The sequence below is a fragment of the Camelus dromedarius genome, chromosome 13 (assembly GCF_036321535.1).
Source record: "Camelus dromedarius isolate mCamDro1 chromosome 13, mCamDro1.pat, whole genome shotgun sequence".
Lineage (NCBI taxonomy): Eukaryota > Metazoa > Chordata > Mammalia > Artiodactyla > Camelidae > Camelus > Camelus dromedarius.
In genome coordinates this window covers 52,556,570-52,581,813 of record NC_087448.1, presented here as the reverse complement: position 1 = coordinate 52,581,813, position 25,244 = coordinate 52,556,570, and the positions used below count along the sequence as shown (strand labels likewise).

General features: G+C 39.5%; 1 protein-coding gene across 8 annotated transcripts in view; it reads left to right on the top strand.

The window, feature by feature from the left end:
* Positions 1–1,523: 1,523 nt before the first annotated feature.
* The window catches only part of TSC22D1 (TSC22 domain family member 1), a 110,043-nt gene continuing 86,322 nt past the window's right edge, over positions 1,524–25,244 (top strand). For 7 of the 8 annotated variants that reach the window (XR_004141165.2, XR_004141166.2, XM_010980858.3 and 4 more), the window contains exon 1: positions 1,524–4,780. Coding sequence is in view for 6 of the 8 variants with exons in the window: in XM_010980858.3 (XP_010979160.2) it covers positions 1,890–4,780 (2,891 nt within the window). In the remaining 2 variants the exon portion in view is untranslated. Of the gene's footprint in view, positions 4,781–23,133; positions 24,971–25,244 lie in introns of those variants that run through there. The other variant, XM_064493145.1, reaches the window with a different exon arrangement.

Genomic DNA, 25,244 nt, shown 5'->3' with positions numbered 1-25,244 from the left:
CCGAAGAAGAAAGCCTGACTCATGTCGTGGCGGCGGCGACGGACTCCAGGGAACTGAAACTCGTGATGCTGTTGCTGCGGAGAAAAGCCTCATTACCCATTCCGCAGGCGGGTGGAACACCACCCAGGGCGCGTACACCCGAGACCCGGGGCTCCAGCGGCCCCCGCGGGTCCCTCCCCGCCGCGCCCCCTCCCCTGCCGCGTGACCCCGCGCGCGCTCACGCGCGCGCCCTAGCCGCGCGTGAGAAAAGAGCGGACACACCTAACCTGCGCGCGCCCCGCACCCTGCCCCACCCCCATCAGGCAGATTCTGGCCGACCCGGATTCGCTCCCCCGGCCGAAATTCCCCACCCCCACCCCCACCACGGCCGTCGGCGCCTCCAACAGCCTTCGGCAATTTCCGCCGGGAGACCCGGCGCTCGGCGAGGCCCGAACACCCGCCGCCTCCTTCTCCGCCCGAGCCGGCTTTATGTCTGCGGCGCCGGAGCGCATGCGCAGACGCCATCTTCCCTCCTTCTCCCCGGCCTGCCCCTCCCCCCGTCACCGCCGCCGCCACCGCCTCCTCTCGCCGGCGGTCGCCCCTCCTCCTCCTGCGCTCGGGCGCTGGTCCCTCCTCTCCCGATGCCGCGAGAGACCGGGGGATACGGTGGAGCCGGAGAAGAGCACTAGTAACAACCACCACAGCCCCCTCCCCGCCCGCCGCCCTCCCTCGGCACCCACCCACTCACCCGCCCCGTTTGCCGACACCGACCAACCCCACCTCTCGTTCCTTTGAACGGCGTCGGCTGCAGTCGCTGCACCAGCCCGTCTGGCCACCAACGCCGCCGAGAAAGGAGTCGCCGCCGCCGCCTGCGGGCCCCCTCCCGCCCGGGCCGCGGGAGCAGCGGGGTGAGGACTAGCGGGCTGCGGAGGAAGAGGACGAGAGCCGCTCTCACCGTCGGCGCTAGCGCACGTCCCGCCGCCCTCCGGGGAGGCTCGGGCGCCGGCCCCTTCCTCCCCGAGGACGTGTGCCGAGCCGAGGCGCCTGCCCGGAGGGAGGAAAATGCTCGGGCTCCATGGCTGCCAGTGATGGAGCGGTCCCTGGGCTCCCGCTGCCACCGCCGCCGCCGCGCCCCGGCCGTGTTCCGCGAGGACCCGGCGTCTCTGCGCGCCCGCCCGCGCCTCGTTGCTGGGCTCACCGTACCGGGCGCCCCGCCGCCGCCCCGCTCCAAGCCTCGCCGCGCCGGCCTCAGCCGCGGCCAGCGTTTCCTCACGGAGCAGACGCCGCGAGCCCAGGGGGTTTGAAAGGGTCCGCGGGGCGTGGGGGGAGGGCCGAGCGGGGCCGGCGGGGCCGGGAGGGGAGGTTTGAGCGACACTGAGCTCGGGGCTTGCCGGCGGCGGCGGGTGGCGAGGGGAAGGCGACACTCGCTCGGCGCTGCCTTCGTGCAGAGCGACCGGGAGGGTTTTGCAGCGGCGGCCGCCGCCGCGGCGGGAAGAGGGGTGGAGGTGGCTTCGGAGTTGTCGGGAGAAGGTGGGCATTTCTCGGCTTTCCCACCCCCTCCTCTCGCCTCCCCCTCCCCTGCTGTCCTCCCTCCCTCCCTCCCGCCCCGCACCCCACGTGAAGCGGAATATAAAGGGGGGTGTGAAGCTAGAGGGGGAAAGTGAATGGCGAAGGACTGAAGGGGTCTCCCCTTCGGGTCCCCGGCTGCCCCGTTCACCCTCGTTCATCCTCCCTTCCTGAAGCTCGCCCTCGAAGGCAGGAGCGGCCGGCGCTTGCGGCTGAGGAGGACAAGGAGGAATTGCGCCGGGCGGAGCGTCAGGTCCCGTTTTCCTCCTCGGCGTCTTGAACACAAAGATTACCGTGCAGAAGGAAATTGCACTCGCCTCCTCCGCCCCCCGGTACCCAACACAATGCACCAGCCGCCCGAGTCCACAGCCGCGGCGGCCGCGGCCGCTGCAGACATTAGTGCTAGGAAGATGGCGCACCCGGCAATGTTCCCTCGAAGGGGCAGTGGTAGTGGCAGCGCCTCTGCTCTCAGTGCAGCAGGTACCGGCGTTGCTAGTAGTGCCCCATCTTCCGAGGATTTTCCGCCGCCGCCGTCGCTCCTCCAGCCACCACCTCCCGCAGCATCTTCTCTGTCGGGACCACAGCCTCCGCCTCCACAAAGCCTGAACCTCCTTTCGCAGGCTCAGCTGCAGGCACAGCCTCTTGCGCCAGGCGGAACTCAGATGAAAAAGAAAAGTGGCTTCCAGATAACCAGCGTGACCCCCGCTCAGATCTCCGCCAGCATCAGCTCGAACAACAGCATCGCAGAGGACACCGAGAGCTATGATGATCTGGATGAATCTCACACGGAAGATCTGTCTTCTTCCGAGATCCTTGATGTGTCACTTTCCAGGGCGACTGACTTAGGGGAGCCCGAACGCAGCTCCTCAGAAGAGACTCTCAATAACTTCCAGGAAGCAGAGACACCTGGGGCAGTCTCTCCCAACCAGCCCCATCTTCCTCAGCCTCATCTGCCTCACCTTCCACAAGCGAATGTTGTGATCAATGGAAATGCTCATCCACACCACCTCCATCACCACCATCACATTCATCATGGGCACCACCTCCACCATGGGCACCACCATCCATCCCATGCCGCTGTGGCCAGTACATCCATTCCTGGAGGGCCACCTTCAAGCCCAGTATCCAGAAAACTCTCTACAACTGGAAGCTCTGACAGTGTTCAGCCAGCTGCACCAACTTCTGCTGTATCATCGGGTGGCACACCTGCATCTGTAATGACTAATATCCGTGCTCCGAGTACCACCGGCAGTATAGGTATAAGTTCTGTCACTGGCACTAATACGATGAATAATGCTAACATTACTGCTGTGGGTAGTTTTAGTCCTAATGTGACAAGCAGCATGCTTGGTAGTGCTAATATAAGTGCAAGCAGTATCCCCAGTGCTGCTAGTGTGAGCGTTGGGCCTGGAGTGAGCAGCGGTGTTAATGTGAATGTCTTGAGTGGCATGGGCAATGGTACTATTTCTTCCACCGCTGTCGTTACCAGTGCACCCAGTGCAGCTGCAGGGATGACTGTGGGATCAGTTCCAAGTCAGCAGCCACAACCAACAGTTAACACGTCAAGGTTCAGAGTTGTGAAGTTAGATTCTAGTTCTGAGCCCTTTAAAAAAGGTAGATGGACTTGCACTGAGTTTTATGAAAAAGAAAATGCTATACCTGCTGCTGAAGGTGTGGTGATAAATAAAGTGGTGGAAACTGTAAAACACAACCCGACAGAAGTGACTTCCGAGAGGGAGAGCACTAGTGGTAGTTCAGTGAGCAGTAGTGTCAGCACACTGAGTCACTACACGGAGAGTGTGGGAAGTGGAGAGATGGGAGCCCCTGCTGTGGTGGTGCAGCAGCAGCAGCCACCAGCTCTGCAAGGTGTGGCCCTTCCGCAGATGGACTTCAGTGGCCCTGGTCCACAGAGCATCTCAGCAGTCAGTGTACCACAGAGTATTTCTCAGTCGCAGATCTCGCAAGTACAGTTACAGTCTCAAGAACTGAGCTATAAGCAAAAGCAAGGTCTGCAACCAGTACCTCTGCAAGCTGCTATCAATGCTGCAACTGGTATCCAGCCATCACCTGTCAGCGCGGTTGGTGTAACTTCAGCTTTAGGTCAGCCGCCTTCCATTTCCAGTTTGGCTCAGCCCCAGCTGCCGTATTCTCAGCCGGCCCCTCCAGTGCAGGCTCCCCTTCCAGGCACACCACCCCAACAGTTACAGTATGGACAACAGCAGCCGACCGTGTCGACACAGATGGCCCCAAGCCATGGTACATTGGTGACTCCGAAAGTGACCTCAGAGTATGTACAGCAGCCACCGATTCTTCAAACAGCCGTGTCCTCTGGACAGCCCCCTTCTGCCGGAGCGGGAGCAGGAGCAGCGGTGATTCCTATGGCTCAGCCACAGAGTATCCAGCTGCCGGTGCCGCCTGCAGCAGTCCAAGCACAGCCTGCAGGGCCATCTGGCCAACCTGTTGGTCAGGCTCAGACCTCAGTATCTGCTGTACCTCCTGGCAGTCTAATTGCAAATATTAGTCAACAAACAAACATACCCACAGCAGTGCCACAGCCCTCTCCCCAGGTCACACCTTCAGTTATTCCGCAAGGTGCTCCTCCATCTTCACAGATAGTTCCACCTGCTCAAACTGCGATTCTTCATCAGGGAGTTCAAACTAGTGCTTCAAGCCTTCCTCAGCAATTGGTCATTGCACCCCAAAGTACCCTGTTAACTGTGCCTCCCCAGCCGCAGGGAGCAGAGCCAGTAGCTCAAGGAGTTATTCCTCAGCAGTTGCCTGCAGTTAGTCCTTTGCCCTCTGCTAGTAGTATTTCTGTTACAAATCAGGTTACTTCAGCTGGTCCTTCTGGAATGCCTTCTGCCCCAACAAACTTGGTTCCATCACAGAGTATAGCACAAGCCCCTGCCACTCAAAATGGTAATTTGGTTCAAAGTGTTAGTCAACCTCCTTTGATAGTATCTAATATAAATTTGCCTTTGGCACAGCAGATACCACTAAGTTCCACTCAGTTCTCTGCACAATCGTTAGCTCAGGCAATTGGAAGCCAAATTGAAGATGCCAGGCGCCCAGCGGAACCGTCCGTAGTTGGCTTACCTCAGACCGTCAGTGGTGACAGTGGGGGCATGTCAGCAGTTTCAGATGGGAGTAGCAGCAGCCTAGCAGCCTCTGCTTCTCTTTTCCCGTTGAAGGTGCTACCTCTGACGACACCCCTGGTGGATGGCGAGGATGAGAGGTAAGATCATGCCATGTTTCTGCAGACAGTAAACAGTTAATCTGTTCAGTAGCTATGTACATGCACAAGATTAGTCTAAAGCATTATATATATTTATGTACGTGAAAATGCATTTTTCTGGTAAGTTTTCTAGAGCAGGAGTGTTATGGAATGGTTTCAGACTGGATAGGAAGTGGTATAAATACGTAAACAGTATTGGACAGAAGAGTTTTTGAGCGCTAAGAATAGGTTTGGGAGCACCAAGTGGTCTTGTTACCATAAAATGGTTTTTAGAATTTATTACTTATGAACAGAAGCTTAATTTTTGCTAACCCATAGAGTAGTTAATCTATTCTCTTGAATTACTAAAATCAATGATCATCTCTTTGTTGGGGGGGTAGATTGTGATTCCCACATTTGTTTCTCCTTCACTGGACTGGACAATCCTTTTCAGTTCCACTGTGTTTGAGCTTAGGCTGTGAAAGATAATGTTACCTGCTTTTCCTAGTCAGATATTATAGGAAAGATGACCTAAGCTGGGTTATACAGGTTGCCCTTAGACTGTAATTGACCAGTTTTTGTGTACGTATTTAATGGTCGTTTTATTTGAAAAGTAAAGGAATGGAATCTTAAAGAGTATTTTGTTGGGGAGGAGGGCATACACTGTCAAAATAACCAGATTTATCTTTGATAGTATGCTGTACATTTTCCCTTTTGCATAGTAGATCAAGGTGGTAGCCATTTTAAAGAGTAAAGAAAAAGTCTTGGAGGGTTGAATTTATAGGACATGAAACTGACTTTGTTCTCCTGCTAATTTACTCCACCTGTTCCCTCTTCCCTTACTGAAAAAATGCATAAAGCCTAGAATACATTATTAAGCCAGTGTTTTCTTAGTTGGATTGGAAATGTGGTCATCACACTTACTGGATCAAATCATGTCTTTGAAGCTGGTTAGCTAGAAAAGTTGTGAAATCTCTCAAGATACTACATGGCTTTAAACTAAGTTGATTTTTAAAGGAATGTTTTTTTCACAAATTTGACAGTCTGTGACTAAACTTGGTCAAAATAATATGGGAGTTATGATAAAGGCTATTCATTTTCACTATGGAATTTTGAATAGTCTTGAAAGATATTTAATTAGTATTAGTTAGAGATTTTTGTGATTGAACTTTTATCACGCTAATTGGAACATTTACATTCTAAATATTTATCTGTGGTTTTCACTTTGGAAAAATTGAGCGTATTTGAAAAGAATTGCAGTTTTAGAAAAACAAAGACCAAATGTTTCAGTGAGGTTTTCATGATTTTTTTTTTATATTTTTTAGTTACTTAAAAGATATAAAGTAAAAGCATGGTTAATTGAAATAATTTAAAATCTTGTCTTTAAGGATTTTTATTATTTTTCTAATAGTCAGTTAAAATCTTGTTACTAGCCAAATGTATTTTGCATCATGTGTCCAAAACTGTGTTAAAAGACCTTTTCTAGGAGGTGGTTTCCTTAATACTCCTATTATAATTATTAAGCCTTTAAATTTATGAGTTTATGCTAATACCTGTCATTTTAAACAATTATTTACCCCAAATATTAATGTTTTCTAAATCTAAAAGTTGTGATCTGAGTAAATCCTCTATAAAAACAGGTACATTATGTTGGTTGCCAAATTTAGAGAAATAAAAGATGGATCAGATACACAAATGAAAACCACATATTTTGAATTCAAACCGGCCATGGTTTTTGCTAATTACCATTTGTGGTCTCCTGGCATGACTCTCTCTCTCTTTTTTTTTTTTTCCCTCCTGGTGGTAGGGCATGATAGAGCTTTCCACAACTTACTGTTCCAGACGATTAAAGTCAGATGTTGCTACTTACAACTAGGTTCTTAACTGTAGAGATAGTCCCAATTTAAAGTAATAGTGTAAAATTAATTTTTCCATATAGTAACTGAGATGATTAATTAGGGGCAGATTACCTAGAAATGTTTGAAATTAAAGGGACAAAAAGAGATCTTTAGCTACTGAGAAATATGATTAAATATTGTTGTAAAGTAATTTGAGTTGACTTTACCTGTTTTGAATTAACTATGTATCTAAGCCTTTGTCAACATCAAAGTTAAGTCATTAGAACCAGGAAAAAGTTTTTTTCAGAGGTATCCTTTAAATTCTGAAAAATCAAAATGATTCAAATTGTCTGTAAAGGTCAGATAGGATAAATTTGTGTATTTATTGTGTTTTACTGCAGATTATTTCTTGTATCACTGTAGTTTGGAGAAAGAAATGTTCATTTAACTTTGTTCTTGGAAGGGAAATTTGAGAATATGAGAGAAAAAAGTGATAATGATTAAAAACTTTTTTTTAACTTTTCCTTCCCATGTTAGTTTCTGTGTCACTTACATCTTCTGGGCTTGGGCACCTGTTGGTCTCTTATGGGAGAAAGAACATTATAGTTTCAATATTATGACTTAGAAAACATGTTAATGGTAGAACTTTGGGTGGTAGGACACATGAAAATTGGTTATTCTTAATCATCTGGTGGAATAATATTCTCACACTTTAAATTTTAAAGCATTTATTACACATGTGGAAAATGCTTTCAGATGAGATCAGACGCGTTCAGGGTGGTATGGCCGTAGACTGGAAAATGCTTTCAGTTGACTATAAAGATTAGGAACATGGATCAGGCATTAAGATTTATTTTTAAAAAGTCATTCTCATTAAAAAAGGTCTTGATGTCTTATTTTAGCCTTTAATGTGAACTTATTTTTACAACTCAAGGAAGATGTAGGTATTTCACACTGGATAATGCTTTCAATGTCTTGTGACTTTTTTAATATAGTCTCTTCTGTGAAATTGATCAAACTTCTATTCGTCCTTCAGATGTTCCCTCTGACACGTTCTCTTCACCAGGGAATGTTGTCTCCTTAGCGCTTTTTAGTGTTCCTCTATCCATGGCACTGCACACATTCAGTGATAATTATGTTTACCCGTTTTCCCCATAAGACTATGAGTTCCTCAAGGGCAAGAGCTACATATTTTTTAACAGATCTTTCTCTGCTTTTTCTATCATGATTTAAAATTTATATAGTCTCTCGCCTTAAGAACAGCAGTTCAAGATGCAGGATCACATCATTTAATGCAACACATTGAAAAGAAATGAATAAAAAGACTTACTTTTTGAACGTCTATTACCTTATCATTCCTTGAGGTAAATTGATATCAATCTTCTAAATACAGTGCCTGTTATAGTGGACCCTCAAATATTTATTAAAGAGGAATGAGAGTTTTCTTATCAAATAGGAGTAATACTCATTTTACCTACTTCTTAGAATGGTAGCATCAGATTGAATACTTCAATTGTAAAATACTAAATGATAAGTTGTAAGTTTTGTTTAGGTTGTACCTGTAAAGAGCCAAATCGTTTACTTGGTTATCAGAACAAGCAAAATTTCCTGCCCTCTTCATTTTCATTTTCTTTTTCCCAGCAGCAATCACTTTCTCCTCTTTTAGATGATGATTGTAATATTTACCTCCTAGTCTTTAAATAACTTCTTGTATTGCTCCTGAATGTGCAGCATAGCCAGGTAGTTAACAGCATCGACTCTGGAATTAGACTACTTAGGTCTGATCCATCCTGTATTATTTACTAGTCTTTTTGGGTTGCTTAACCTCTCTGTGTCTCAGTTTGCTCATTTTAAAAAGTGAGGATAATGGTACCTACCTCATAGGGTTGTTAAAAGAATTAAGTGAATTTGGAAAACCCTGAGAACTATGTCTAACTCACATGCCCTATTTAAATATGTGTTAAATAAAACACTCCTTGCTTTTGTTTTTGGCTTTATTGACTTCCTGGATAGAAAATGAAGATTTACTTTGTCATCACCTACTCAGCTTGTTCCCCCATCCTCCTGATCCCACTTCCTCTTAATAGTTATGATTGCATCACCACTGATTATTCAGTGTTCTTGTAAAATACAATTACTTGTCCCTTCCTGTACAGTGTCCTGCACTCGCCGCCCTCCTCCCACCCCAGGTATCTAGTGTATATTGTATATTTGTATATATACTTCTGTATACTGTTTAGCATATAGAAATGTTAGTGGGTAACCCCCCCAAGTTTTCATCTGTTATCATAGTCTGTTTCCTCCAAGTTGCCTTTCTCCCCATTTTTGTATGTTTTGGGCTTTACCTTTTGTGATAGCGCCTTTCCTCAGGCTTCTGGCAATCCTTGGTCTTCTGCTTGTACCTAGCTGTAGGAGACTAAAGAGCTGATAAGAAGTTCTTAATGTGACTTATTGACTGTTAACTTTACCATAGGATGATCTGGCTGGAATTCCTTGTCCCCCACCCCCATGCCTTGTTTAGTTTTTTTCTGCAATAATCACTAATTCAACTTTATATCAGGTATCTCCTGTGATATTTGGACATAACAGGTATGGTTATCAATTTTATCTTCTTGAGGAAGTCTCTCATATTTCTCCGACCTCCATTCTGGACTGATTGTCCTCTAGACTTGGTATGCAGCTAGTAATGTTGTGGGATTCCTTGCGCTGTCTCCTGTGGTTGGATCTCCATTTTCCAGTGACCTATGGCATGTTCATTCTTGGTTCACGCGATGTTTTAAAATGGCTTTAGCTTACTGTGACACTTGTTTGATTCTTTGGTTAGGTGTAGAATATTGGATTGGAAATTGTATCATTTTATAATTTTGTTCCATTGCTTTCTAGCTTCCATATTGCTTTTGAGAAGTCTGAAGCCATTCTGATTCTTTATGTATTACATGTGACCTATGTCTATGTGTTTTGCTTTTCATTTACCCTTATTTATTCTTCCTTTCCTTCCCATTTGTCATTCTTTAAATCTCTGAAAACTTTTAAGATTGTATTTTTAGTATTCTAAAATTTCACAATGATGGGTCCTTGTGTGGGTTTCTTTTCATCCAGGGTGCTGAGTACTTGGTGTGCCCCTTCAGTTTGGAAACATCTTTTAATTCTAGGGCTTTTCCTTGAATGAGGTTGTTGATTATTTCTTTCCAATTTCTTTTTTTTCTTTCTCAAACTCCTATATTGGGATAATGGACTTTCTTGACCAGTCTTCTAATTTTCCTCACATTTCCCTCCCTATTTTCCATCTCTTTTTCTTTTTGCTCTACTTCTGTTGAATTTTCATCAATTATCATATACTTAATTTCCAAGAGCTTTTGTTTTGTCTCTGGTCCTTTTAAATAGTAATAATACCCTTTTCTAATGATAACAGTACTTTCTCTTAGCTGTCTGAGTACATGTTCGATTTTTTTCTTAAGGTTTCTTCCCCCTGTGTGATCTGTGTCCTCCAGTTTTTGCTTTCTTAGTTTTTATTTGTTTGGTCTTTATCTTTCATGTTGCAGCCTTTCCCTAGATGGCAGTTATGCGAGAGAGTAGGGGAATAAATGCTGATTAGAACCTCTCATCGTTTTGTTAGCTTCAACTTTATGGTAACGTGGCTGGGCATCCTCATGTGTTCTTCCCTCAGTCGGCCTGTGTTCAGTATGTTCTGCGTAGTGCTGTGCCTCTTCCTCAGTCCTGGGATCTTGTGTTTTATATTCACCAGACAATATAGTTTCAGTTTTTTGTTGGGATTGGGGAGGGGCAGTTGGGATCCGTGGGGCTGGTTGCTTCTTAAACAGACTTTTAAACAATCTTCCTTATTTTAGCATTCTCTCTCCCCCACATCCCACTTCAGATATATGTGGTACTGCCAATTCCTGAGTCTTTTGGGGATTTTACAGTTTAAATTGGTTTTGTTCTTGGCTTTCCCCGCTGTTTGCTAAGGATTTGATTTCCTAGTGTTTGCTAAGTCATTTGTCACTCAACCATCTGCTTTCTAGCTTCCAAATTTTTGTTGCTATTGTCTTTTCAACTGTTCTCTCAATTTTTTGTGGGTTTATGTCTTTATATCTTAAAAACCTATTCTGTCATTTTAGTGGAGTTTTTAGGAAAGTGTAAAATAGATGTGTGTTTAACATTACAGACCTATTTCAGTTGTAGAATACTGCACTGTTAAATGTAAAGAATCATGCTAATTTTGACAATTCATGTCCAAGAGCTAATCTATAATTAGCAGATAAATTTTAAGAGTGGAATTACTTGGCTTATATCCAGCAGAAATAAGAATGGTGTATAACTCAGTATTTTAGTTCACAGAAGTGATTAAAAATGTTAGGATTAGATTCAGTTAATATTCATCAGCACATTTAACCACTCAACATCCTTGCGTATTAAGTTTTTTTTCTCATTTACTTGTGAATAAACTGAAACTTAGTTTATTAGGCCAAATGAGTTGTGTAAGGTTACATACATAATAGTAAAGCAGAGCTAGGATTAAAAGCCATTTTAACAACTAAAAATCTAGTGCCGTTTCTACTACTTAAAAAGCTAACAAGAGGTAAGACTGATGCCTATAAGTAATATTAATTAGAGTGGCTGAAAACTTGAAAAAAGGCAGGCTTCGTTGATTTGTATATTAGTACAAATGATAGAATTGTTATAGGACATACTGACATTTACCTCTGAGCCCCTGTTGAGAAAAAAGTGGGTGAAGTCATCACAGTGGTATATGTGGAATGCAGTAGACAGTCAAATGAATTAATTTTAACATTTTTTTCAAATTGTATGAAAATGATCTTTTTGGGAAAACCACTTTAATTTTCTAATAATTTAAATTCAGGCTTTGTAACATTCACCTCAGAATTGCAAAACATTTTAGGTTTTATTTCTTTGTTTAGAAAGTTTTAATTTTAAAACATGAAACTGTCCAAAGCATGACCCGTTCTGGTGCGGCAGTGTCAAAACCCTGGTGGTAGGTTACTGTTGCATCACTGTGTTGTCAGGGTTGAATATGTCATGGTAGTAAGAATATGCTTTAATGGCTCATTAAAAGAAATTACATGAAGGAAAAAATGATAAAGGATGTTTACATTATTTTAAAAGAACTATTTATAATGAATTTTGGATTCCGAGTTGACTTTTCTTCTAGTCTCACATATGTTCAGACGTCCCCCCTCTCTCCCACCCTCCATTTCTTCCTGACCAGGTAGCTTGACCTGAAAATCTTACTGGACCTTTCAGCCTCATTAGGCCTGGCTGACCTTTGTTTTCCTTCCTTGAAACACTCACTCTCTTGTGCTTTCAGTGATACCCTGCGTGGTTTCTTCCCACCTTTCTAGCCACTCCTTTTCAGTCTCCTTCAGATTCACCTCCTCTGTCAGACTCTTAGTGTTGGAGTTTCTTTGGATTTGAGTCCTCTTCCCAACTACTACCTTTTCCCTAGGTAGTCGGCTGTTCTTTGGCTTTAAATACACTCCGTGCTATCAACTCCTGAATACCTATCACTGGCCCACGCTTCTCTTCTTTAGACTGACCTGCCTTCATATTAGCTCTGCTTGCGTTCTCATAGGCCTCTCAGTCTCCACAAATCAGAGCTTAAACTCTTAATCTCTTAACCTCACATTTCTTTCTCCTTTAGTCATCCTCATTTTAATAAATGCCACTTCTTCTCTAGTTCTTCACTTTAGAAACCTGAGTCGTTCTCCATAGCTCCCTTTTCCTCACCCTCTACATCTGACCATTATATTCAAAGTATATCTTGAATTTATCTTTTCTTTCCTCCTCTCTGTTGCCACAATTCTAGTCTAAGATAACATATTCAACTCTTAAAGTACTGCAGTAGCTTCCTCTCCAACTTCTGCTGACATCCTTGCCTTTCTCTGATTTTGTATCTTGTAGTTGAATGATTTTCTTAAAATAGAAATCTGTTCAGGTCATTTACTTGCCCAAAACCCCTTAAAGCCTTCCTGTTTCTTTTTAAGGAACTTACGTTTTGCTTTTGCTTACTCCTGGTCTCATATGCTGCTTTCCCCCTCACTTTCTGTGTCCCTGCTGTCTTCTTTCAATTCTTCACTTCCATCCTGTCTTACTCTCTCCTCCAGGCTGTGGCACGTGCTGTTCCTTTAAAAGCCTGAACATTTCCTGTGTCACCTTCCTTCCATTCCTCCTTCAAGCCTCTCTGTCACTTTTTAAGAGGCCTTCTTTAATACTGTTTAGGATCACCTTGTTCTTTTATAGTGCTTATTACGGTTTGTAGTTAGTTGTGTGTGTGTGTGTGTGTGTGTGTGTGTGCACACGCGCGCACGCGTGAGAGATAATCTGTTTAATGATTTTAAGCTTCATGAACAAGAGATGTTTGGTATGCTACTGTATATTCAAAGTATATCTCAGTGCCTAACAGATAGTAGGTACTCAGTAAAAATCTGCTTAATGAATAAGTGAAGAAAAAATAATGGCATAAGGACAACTTTTTTTTAAAAAACACTATCATGACATATTTGAAAGGTAAAAAGTTCTTTATAGGTCATGGGCTATCACTATTTTCACCTTAATAGAGATTCTTGAGAATTAATTACTTTTTGCTATGTTTATGAGCAAAACGAATAAACAAGAAATCCGTTTATTTCTAAATTAGAATGTCAGTGTTCTTTACCTCCCTTTGACTGGTTCAGCTCTTTAGCATATAATGATTCTCAAATATCTAAGTATTACCTTGGAAGTCCTTTGGTGCAGTGTCAGCTGTTTAAAATGTAAACATTTAATTTGTAAAATGACACTTGTTTGTATTAAGAGTTTTCTTTATTAGACAGTTTAGTAAACATTGAGTTAATTACTTGTTTAAAATCCCTAACTGATCTATTTTACTTATGGTATTGTAGTTACATGTTATTAAACTAGTAAGTTATGGATTATATAAAGGGAAAAGAACAATGAGAAAGGTTTGGCAGTGATTAGAATTAGTAATAAATTTAATTGAGTATATATGAGTATTAAATGGGAGTAAGAAAGTATTAAGAGGTGAGACCTTTACTTTTAAGGTTGAGGTGATTAAAAACAAGGGAAAACAGAATCTGATATGGTAGTTGATGATCATCAGAGGCTAGTTCTGAGAATCCTTAAAGGTTTTCATATCCTTTTTGTGGACATACCAGTGTTAAACCTGGCTGCCTGGCTTAAACCCATATTTGTGTTGACTGAGAAGATTTACTGTGGCTTGATTTTATTAAGGATAAACTTTAGACCATGGTGAATAGTACTGCCTTTTCTTATCCACAGAGCCATAAAGAGTACTCTGAGCTTCGGGTGGATAGGACAGATGAGGTAGCATCTTACTTTTCCAGGCATCCCAGATTATCTTTGTAGTATCAGTTCACTACTTAGGTCGGAACTTCTGATACCCTATGTACATTCCTCAGTATTCTTTTTTTGAGTGAATTGTAGATGGATGGATTGATTATATAAAGTTGCTCATTGTTGATGAGACTTCATTCTCTCCCAGCTCACCTAATTATCTAATTTCTATGGTTATTAGGCTTTCTTAGTGTATATTCACATGGTAACAAACAGCATATTGACTATTTAGGAACATATAAATGTTCAATAGGAATAAAACCTAATATTAAATTTTTGCTGTCATATAGCTATGATATATTTCTAGTGGTGATAGTAATAAAAACCTTATTCTTGTATGATTTTGGGGGGAGTTTTAACATAAGTTTGAAATAGATTATATCCTCTTGAGTCATAGCAGTCTTAAAGTTGATAGGATCCTTTAGTTCAGTTTTCACAGAGGAACAAACTGAGTCTTGGGTTCATTTATTCAGTCAGTAATTAAATATTGAGTTCCTACCATTTGTTATATATTGTTTTTATCTTGTTCATGGACAGACTATACAATGTAGTAGCAATAGTAGTAGGAATAGTTGTAGTAGTAGTTGAAAACTGTAGTACTTGTTATATGCAAGACTGTTCTAAGCACTTTATATATATCAACTTATTTAATTCTCAGAACAACCTTATGAAGGGGGGATGGTATAGCTCAAGTGGTAGAGTGCATGCCTGGCATGCACAAGGTCCTGGGTTCAATCCCCAGTACCTCCTCATAAATAAGTAAATAAATAAATAAACAAACAAACAAACAAACAAACAAACAAACCAACCAACCAACCAACCTAATTACCTGCCTCCCCCCACCAAAAAAACCAAAAAAACAAAAAAACAGCCTTATGAGATGTAACTACCATTATTACCTCCATTTTGCAGGTAGGGAAATTGAGGTATAGATTGATTAGATAATTTATTCAAGGTCAGATAGCTAGTAAGTGGGAGCTGGGATTTAAATCCAGGCAGTCTGGGTCTGGAGCCTGTGCCCTGAATGACTTCTGTGCTCTGCTGGCTCTGTCGCATAAGATCAGAACCAAGATGTTCTAAATGTTGTTTCCTCAGTTAGTTTAAGTACATTGGAAGGCACTGGGAACTGCAGGTGCTACTCCTCTTCTTGTCCAGCAGGATATAAGCTCCTTAAGAGCAAGGATGTTACCTATCTGTTTTACCTCTATGCCCGCTGCATGCCGTCAAACCTGACTGAGTGTGTACTGAAATATTTGTTCAGTAAGTGAATTCAGATTTAGGGCAGAAAAAAACCTCCGCAAACATCCAAGATATGAATATAATTACTGCCAAGTACTTTGCCATCCTGTTACCATTATTGCATAGCTGTTTTGATAGACAAGAGTAAGGTTCAATTCTTTTCAGCTATGTTACTGTACCTATTACATTAAATTCTGTCTCTACCTCACTGGTCTATCAAATGGGTGTATTTATTGAGTAGACTGTAGGTATAAATCATTATATCTAGTAATGGTGTAGGCAAAGATGTAATCTAACATGGTTCTTGTTTTCAAGCAGTGTATGCGACCTATACACAGGGAAATTACAAGAGCTAGAAACCCATTTCAAACAACAAGAAATATGAAATCAAGGAATCAGAAATTTAGAGCTGGAAATCTTGGTAATGCTCAACGTTTGGCTTACAGATGGAGGAACAAGTTAAGAAAGGCTACATGAATTCCTGACATAGTCTGAAGATTGCTTTGGGGAGTGATTTTTGCCCTCAACGGTTGTTGACTAACTGATGTTCAAGGAAGATTAGTATAAAAGGAATCTGTAATTTGGATTGGAGTTGGGTGTACCTGGAAGCAGAAAGGTCAAGTTAGAAAGTTATGTTTTTCTGTTACTTGTTAATGAAGAAAATAAGTTAGGGGCAGAGTGATTTCCATTGTAAAATGATTCAGTACAGGAGTCCTTTGGTTAGCAGACTTCTCAATTTATAAAAATACTGTGTTCACTTTCTTCCTCCCTCAAAGCAACATTTCTCATTTTGAAAAAGAAAAAAAAACCAAAACCTAATTTCCCAGAAAAGCTATTATCTATAGCTGCAGTTTTAAAGGTCTGAAGGATAAGTGGTTATAACCTTCAGGTAGGATTTTTGGCAATAGAATGTTTTCATAGGGTTTATCTGTGTCTGTAATCCAAAGCAGATGTGTCCCAAATGTATTAGTGAAAAGAAATCCAAGTGAATGTGAACTAAATATTTAGGATTGGTTCTTCACATTAGTGATTGTGGCTGCTTTCTTTTCATACTAACCAGATTCCGTTGCCAGTCTCTTCCAGGCACTGGAAAGAGGTGGAATTATTTCTTGCTATCCCCTGAGCACTCCTAGGTCTCTACTAAAAGGGAAATGATACAGATTTATTTAAAATGTGAAAAGCATTAATGCTACCATTGCCAATAAATGTGAGTAATTTGATTATTTTATTGACATTAAAAGTACCACAAAATATATTCTTTTATATATTGGCGACTTTTTTCATTTTGCTTGCCATTTAAAAAGTTTGAGACTATATACACATATATGGGTATTCATATAAAGGAATATAATCTTTTAGAAGACATTTTGAAATTGTCCTTAGATTACAAAGCCCCCGAGTATTTGAAAGGATGTAATTTATACAATATGTATATGCACAATATGTGTATGTATCTGTATATATCCTTAAAGAGAGCCTGCAGTTGAAATTTGTACATGTACATATATGTGTATGTATACATGGAAGAAAAAGATAACACATAACAGATCAAAAGTATATTACTCTTCTAGTTTTGGTCCTTTGCTTCAGTTTTTTTTTTTTTTTTTTACCTGTTTATAATTTACTTTATCTTGTAATATTTGTATCTATCTTTGTAAGCTTTTTGAAACATTTTAGGGAATGACTTGGGATAGAAATCCAATAAATGGGAAAAGTACGACAAGGTTGGTTATGATGTGTCATGAGAGATACTGATAAAGCAGTATTGGGGGACGGAAGGTAAAGATCACATGCTTCTGAGGAGGTGGCATTTGAGAGAAGTTTGATAGCCATGGGATTAGTATGTCATTTTAGTAGAGAAAACATACCGGAAATGTTCAAGGTGCAGGGAGTATTTATAGAAAAGAACATAGGACATAGTTGGTAGGAGGTAGTGTCTATATACAGGACACAGAAGACAGGCTAACTTCGAAGAGCCTTTAAGGTGGGATTGAGAAGTTTGGACTTAATTGGACATAGAATGGAGGGCCCTTTTTGTTTTTGTGTAGTGGCCTGATCAGTGCTGTGTTTTAGGAAAGTGCTGACTTCATGCAATGTCTAGTTGCTTCCTTCCTTTAATGGGGTATGAGAAATTCAGTAACTCCTTTTCTGTCAGTGGTGGAAATGGAGGCACATTCTCTTTGTGGTTGCAATCTGAGATAATGGTTTGAATCAGTGACCTTGGCCTCTTTAGGAAAGCTAAGAAGGTAAGGAAGGACCCAGCCTACACATGGTAACATTCCACTTACCCAGTGTGGGTAACCTGATCCTTTGGAACACAGCTCTGGCTTCCAGAACTGCTTGAATTGCTATCACAAAATAAAGCCATGTGGGTTTTTTTTTTTCCTTGACTATTTTTGTATAGCATTTCTGGCCCCTTTTTAGACTTTTTTTTTTTTTTTAAAGTCTTAACTTTTACAAGCTTTATCATCTTAAAGCAGATGAAGGGAGGGGAAAGAAAAAGGGATTCTGAGGCATGTAAGATGACATTGGGAAAGCAGCAGTTTATAGCCTGACAGCAAGGAAGGAGTTAGAAATTTTAAGAAAACCCTAAAGAAATGTGATATGATATTGAATGTTCACCAGTTGAAAGGTAGATTATGTTTTGTATATTATTTTAAGGAAGCATGGACTTAAATAAATTCTAAATGGTGTTAATTACTGAGCTATGGATAAGTATAAAGAGACCATAGTTTTAGTTATATCTGCCTCCTTTGTATCATTTAACCATCGACAAATCACTATACTGCTCCATGTTGCTTTTTTTCTTGTTTTATTTTAAAATAAGGCAAGTGCTTCACATTTTCCTAGCTTTCAGGCTGGTAAGATTATTCTGTAAGAAATTCATAATGTGTTATAAATAAAAGACTTTTACAGATAGAAATTACAGAGAATATTTTCAGTAGTAAAACTAAAATTCCCTACTAGATGCTAAGATTTAAGTAATCATTATTAGTGACTTTTTTTTGGTGAAATAACTGATGAATAAGCTACCTATGTGGCATAAGGTATTTTGTAGATACCTACGTATTTGGATATTTTGCTGTAATAAAGATGATTCTCCGCTCAGTTTTTCTTTTAAATATTTTTATAAATTACCTTTTTCAACACAGTAAATCAAACAATTGTATCTAAGAAAGCAGCTTTCTCTCATTTCACATGTTTTTAATCCCTTTTTTTTTTTAGAAATGGATAACCCAACCCACTTAACTTTCATTCATAAGGAAATTTTTGTTTACGCTTAATATTAATTTTGTTTTTTCTGTTGTGTCCTTTTAGACAGTTTTGTGGCATTTTCAACAATGATAAGAATTCTCTTTCTGTTGAGGGAAATAACTCATGTTTTAAAAATTACTTTTTAAAGATGGTATTCAGTGAAACATAGTAGCACATTGATTTTGGAAAAATGCTACTTTGTAGTTACCTTTTTTGCTTGATTTTTGTTTCATCAAATGCATTGTTTTAGGTGCAAGGCAGTGAGGTCAACTGGTAAACCCCTGCTTTTGGCTGTAGTGCTGTCCACTGATCAGGTGCTAATAAGCTGTCACATGTCTGGATCTTTCCTTTTCTTCCTATTTTAAAGCACTTTATCACTGTAGGGTTTGTCTTACTTTCCCTTTTAGAGTCAAGCATGGAGCCACATCTTTGATGTTCCATGACACTGCAGAATCTTGGAATAAGGGATCTGACTGATTCCTAAGCTGTTCATCTTCATTGTGTAATTCTTGTCTTTGGGGATCTACCAAACACTATTTATCAGTTATTCTCTGAAATGACATCAGGATTTATATGTTTGTACAACTGGCTGTATTTTATTATTAGGAATTTTATCTGTTTTGAGGTTCCAGGGAGGAGGGCTGGATCCAGAATAAGGAGGATGGGCTAAGTCCAAACTAGGTATCTATCTTACTAATTTCCTGCCTCCATTTTTGAATCCTATAATAATAAGCCACAAAACTGCATCCCAATCCTTTTAGAAACAAGTCTCTTTAATGCTTATTGAAGGTGAATGATATTTGGATTAGCAACCTCTTTAACTCCTCTTTTTTGTAAATTTATGTAAGATTGATGTTAAATTCATGGGGGACCTGAAGATTGTGTGACAGATGAGTCTAAAATTTCTTTTGCTGTATTATTGGCTGATATATTACTGTAGGTAAAATATTATCAAGTACCTTGGTCACATGACGACTTAGTGATGGAGCTAGTGTTCCACAGATGATTTGATTCCAAAGCTTGTACCGTTCGGCCCTCCGTATCTGTGGATTCTGCATCCATGGATTCAACCATTCTCCACTTGGTTGAATCTGAGGATGTAGAACCTGCCAATGGGGAGGGCCAACAGCACTACTTTGGATTTGATATCCCCACGTGGACCTGGAACCAATTCCCCGCAGATACCAAGGGATTACTGTATTCTTAAGCACTTTGGAGAGTGCCGTGGCCCACTGGTAAGCAGCAAGAGGCGACAGCTGACAGCTATAGAAAGCAGTCCTTCGCCTACGAGTGTGAAGTCATTTGGCCCTGTACACTTCATTGGTTCCTCGTTATAGAGTGGTACAGTGACTGCTGTTCCTCATGATGATCCTTTCAATCTTCATTTACTTTTTCTTAATACATTTTGAAAGTATTTTCTACTCAAAATGATTACATTTTCCAAGTTTTTGCTAAAGAGTAAACTTTCAATTTGGAAAATTTGCTTAAGTGGAATCTAATTTCTGAATAATAAACTGATAGTTTTATGACACAAACATTTCAGTAGTCAGATTGGTGGCCTTCCATTGATCTCAGTGAGCTTTACATAAAAGCTGTCGATACTTAGGGTATTTTTGTTTCATATGATCAAACTGCATTACAGTACTTTTTAAAGTAGATAACTCACTTTAATCAATTGAATCATAATAGCACATTCTGACTCAGATCTTTAATTTTGAACAGCTTCTGTTCACATCGCATGCTTATTATTGGAACAAGAAAATGCTAATTTACATGAACATTTTTATATTAAGTTGGAAAGCAGGATTTACCTTGTCTTTTTTGCTCATGAACCTAGAAGGGGGAGTGTATTTTTTTTTTATGTAAGACAATTGTATTAGTTTTTCTTTTAATTCAGAGCTTTTGTATGAAACCTGCTTTCCTTCATTTTTATTATATTTTTCTTGATTCATTTATAAACATTAGAACTACAGGAAGAAGCAATTGGGATTTTTTTTGAATTGTAGTTAACAGTAAAGATTTATCTTAAAGAATATAGTAACTTAATTTATCAATTAATAGTAATGTAGTATAAATCTTATTCACATGTTCCATAATTTCACTTTCCACTGATATGAAATAGCCAAGAGCTCCCAAAAGCCAGTAATTTTCACATCTTGTACAGTTTTTGCATTTTTAGAAATTTTACTTACTGATACGCTTTCAACAACCAAAATTTGCCGTTCTCCCTAGTCCATGAGGCAATTACATTGAAGAGAGAATGTTTTAGAAGTGAAGTTAGTGTCTTTTGTGAAATGGACAGTCTAAAAGACCTACTTTGTTTTTTCTTTGTATAAAGGTTTAGTGATGTTTCCAGTTATATTCAGATTCTTAACCAATTAGAATCTACCAGTAGCTTAAGTTAGTTTATTAAGAGATCGATCCCCGCCCCCCCCAAATCGATATAATATGCAAAAACAACAGCTTTTATGAAGTGGACCCATTGGCCTAACAAAAATCAAGTATTTGAGCTTATGAATATGTGACCTAAATGCCATTAATACCAATGTTCTGAGTTGAGAGGCTCAAAGCATGAACAGGGAGAAGAAACAGAGAAATAGAAAAGTAGTAGAAGACCATTAAAAGGAATGAAAGGGAAAAAGGAAGATCTGGTGATAACTGCTAATTTATTAAACAATTTTGTGACCTACATCTGTGAATCTAGTTATGTAAAGTATTTTAGAAAAATTAACTAGTTAAGCAGTTATCTGTTAGCCTAGAAGGCTTTTTACAGTATTTCTGTCCTTTCCTGTTATTGTGATGATTTATTTATTTGTTTAAGAAATATTTATTAAATGCTGGTTATGTTTATTAACACTGAGCGAAGTTACTAAGGATGCAAAGAAAAAAAGTCGTGGTTTTTGTCTTCAAGAGTTTTGTCTAGTACCCTGTAGAAATATCATGTAAGATCTTGATATATCTTCTGCACTATCCAAATTAAGTTATATTATGCTTAGTTATTCTGTGTGTGGTATGCATGACAGCCTTTTTATTCACATAAGTTGATTAATCTAGGCTGTAGATTAATGAGCATAGAGCGTAATGAGGTAGAGTTTAATGGGCATTAGTCTTGGCATCAGATCAGGTATCTAATCTTGTTTATGCTATCTCTTCATTGTATGACCTTTGTAAATGTATGTGTCAGTCCAATTTCCTTACCTGTTAAATGGGAGTAATAGCTACCCTTGCACTGTTGTTTGGAGGATTAAAGGAGATAAAATATATAGTGCACCCAGCTCAGTTCTTAATTTTATAAACGGTAGCTGCTCTTACTGTGCCGAATAAGAGTGATTCCTTTCTTAAGCACTGTAAATTAAAATTAAAAGCTTGCCTACGTATTCACAGACTTTCTCCATACTATAGCCTTCAAAACCTATGATTCTAAACTACGTTTTTGGTATAGCCTTTCTCACTTGGGGTTCCATAAGAGAATTAATCCTTATAGGAAGAGTGACTACTCTCTCAATTCTCCTAATAGTGTGTATCTAGTATCACCATTGTAGATGCAGTAAAGTAATTCATTACATATAATGGAAGCATCGGGGATGAATTCTTTTGCTGAATTTCAGGATGCTAGTATTATATCTGATTAGTTGAGAATGCTTCAAAATTCTGAATGTTACAGAAATAAAAGTTGTTACAAAGCACACTTTCCTCTTTCTTAATGGGGGCAGGGAACATGTAGAAGGAAGGTAGTGTCATGTGGCAGTCTGTTGACACTCCAAAATAGAATCATTACCCTAATCAAATGATTCTTAAACTTTTTTCGTGGTTAAGATTGCTTTAGACAGGCATAATGCCCTGAAGACCATCTGTTCCATGCTCAGTCCCATATGGGACTGAAGACTTATCGCCTTAGAATGAATGGAATTAATCAGTTTATTTTTAATGAGTCGGTACCTGGTTTTTAAGTTTCAAAGATCCATTGAACTGGATTTTGAAATCTAATCTAAAAGTTTCAAAACTAGTGTTTTGGAATACTAATTCTAGTGAAAAAAAAAATAGTTCTTGAGCCCAGGAATTTGGGGGAGTGCTTTTTGTTATATACACCTTGGAGATTAACATTGCATTTTAGTTTATTGAAGACTGAGAAGTTCTGCAGAAGGGAGACAATTTGAGATAATTTGATTTACTGATTCCAACTCTTTTGATCATATAGCACCTATATTAGTCCTGTACTCTGGGTCGTATAGTCAAGTGATGGCAGGTTTCAACTGGAGCCACCTCTGCCTTTATTATTCTATCCTAACGGTTCTTTTTCTGCTATACCACCCTGTTTTCTGTAAGTATTTGATTTATATTAGAAATAAAAGCATAATTGTTGTCATGTGAGAGTATATACCAACTGAACCATCTGGCAGAAGTTTAAGAACATATTTTAAGAAGTACAGCACTGATATATTTGCAGCCTCATTTAATTGGCCCTGTCATTGGAAATGGTTTGCAGACCTTAGGGATGGACTTCATATGAGTTAGTATACTCCTGGGGGAAAGCTGTAAACAGGATAGAAAGAACTTGTTAACTCCATAATCATTCAAAGATAGGGAAGCCAATCAGAATTTGGTGTATGCTTGGATTACCATTAATATAGAACATTTTACTAACTTTACTTTATTTTTCTTGTGTTTTAGAGTTAAAGCTTGACATTGCTAACAAAGTAAAGGAGCCAATTGAACATTCTCACCTCCCATTTGTCCATGTCCTGTATTAAACTTATTTGAGCAATGGAATAAGGAAGGCGTACAAAACGAGATGTCAGATTCTGAGGAGAAAAACTGAAGTCTTTTGGGAACTAAAAGATTTATCAAAGGGGTGAAAAGAATGGTTATTGGAGATGTTCCTGAAGGTATATTGGTAGATTAAGGTATTTTTGCTCTTTTGGGAATATCTTTGAAGATAGACCACCATAAAACTGCAGGAAGTCAGAATTTTTAAAGTATTAGCTGCATTTGGCAGTATCAGAGATTTGATTCAAGTTTTGAAGGAATAATGGGAAAAGGGTTTTTTTCCCTACTTAGAAATAGTATAATCTGTTGTTCTGAATAAAATCTAAAGGAGTGACTTATTGACTGGCTCTGTTGTGCAATGGATAGTGCACTGGACTTCTAAAGGAGTGACTTATTAAAAACATCTGAAGGAATATACATGAGTTTCATTTCTTAATGGAAGTATATCCACATTTGTTGTTTTCTCACTTACTAAATTGAAAACTTGAGTTCAGGTAGTATCGGCACTTTCAAGGGCTTAATCCAAGATCTGTTGAGGCTTTTACAGTTTTATTGCTAGCCCTTACAGTGTTAACTAAACTTAGTGTATCTCTACATATATTATATCAAATCATATTTCTTAAATTGTTGATTTGATGATAGTGATGTTCTTTTCCCATCAGACCTTTTCACCATTTTCTTTTTGACAATATTTTCCTTTTCAAAACCTGGATTGTGACTATAAAAATCTTACTTGCAAAAGGTTGGGAAAGTGAGATCAGCTGTGAAAGCAGTGAAAGGCCAGTAAAATACCAGGATTAAAGTTTTTTTCCAGGATTTAAATTTAGTATAGCATATCAGGTTGGGCATTTTTATTTTTCTGGTTTGTAGTCTCATTACTGTGTAGAAATTAACTGCCTGGTGAGTACTTGACAAATACAGGCAATATCTGGTGTGTTTTCTTGCTAATTTTAAGTCTGGAAAATAACATTAGAAAATCTAAAATGGGTGTTGTAATTTAGCTGAAGTTTGTATCATCTCAGTATAATGCCTTTGAAGTTTCTGCTGACCGTACTTAGAAATTAATCCTAGAAGCTGATAACCCCCCCAAAAGAAAATCCATGAAACTAACACTTTCAGTAGTTTTTATTTCCTTTAATATTAGCTACTTGACAAAATTCTCCTTTTCTGACTTTTTGTTTTTTGACCAGTAGACTTCATTCATTTGTAAAAACATTTACTGAATTTATTTAACTCAGTGTGTCAGGCATTCCTCCAGGGGCTGGAGATACAAAGACTCGCTGCTTCTCTTGAGAAGATTCTTTCATTTTCTTCTTAATGCCAGCTGGGACTGATCTGGACACTTGGAGGGATTTGTAAGAAATTCTTTTTCTTTTTAGAAGTGCCTTAGAACTAGCGAGAACGAGTGATAAAAGAGGAATAGAAAAAGGTATTACTGTATCGTGCTTCCAATTTAGAGTAGAATGTCTTGTTTTATGAATAATCTGTAAATCTATAAATTAGTTTGACTTCAGGTCAGTCATCTATAACACAAGTGAATAGAAATCATAGTCTTTGTAAAAATACGTTACCTTCTATTTCATTGCTTGAAAATGATGAGGTGTAGCTTTCCCTCTTGTTGGTGTTAGAAATGCTTCAAACTAATAAATAGTATATGCTCACTTAATAGTTTAGTATTGAGAACAAATACTGCAAATAGTCTAGTTGATACATTTCAGGAGAATTTTTCAGTGGTATTTATATATAAAATACTTAAATTGTTTCTGATTTGAGTATAAGATTTTCAGTAAGAATCTTCGAACATTTAAGTATTTATGGAAAATGTTAAAATGGTAGGTTAATAGACCTTCTTATACCTTGTTTGAGTTCCTTTGTGGCATTGCAGCATTGCAGCATTGCTGATATTGTTAGCTTTGGTTTGGAATTTATTCTTTAGTGGTTGAAATGCAAGTCCTGAAGTGGAGTAGTTTCTTTTTCCCTTTTGAAACATCACATGGAAGAATGCTGTCTGTTAA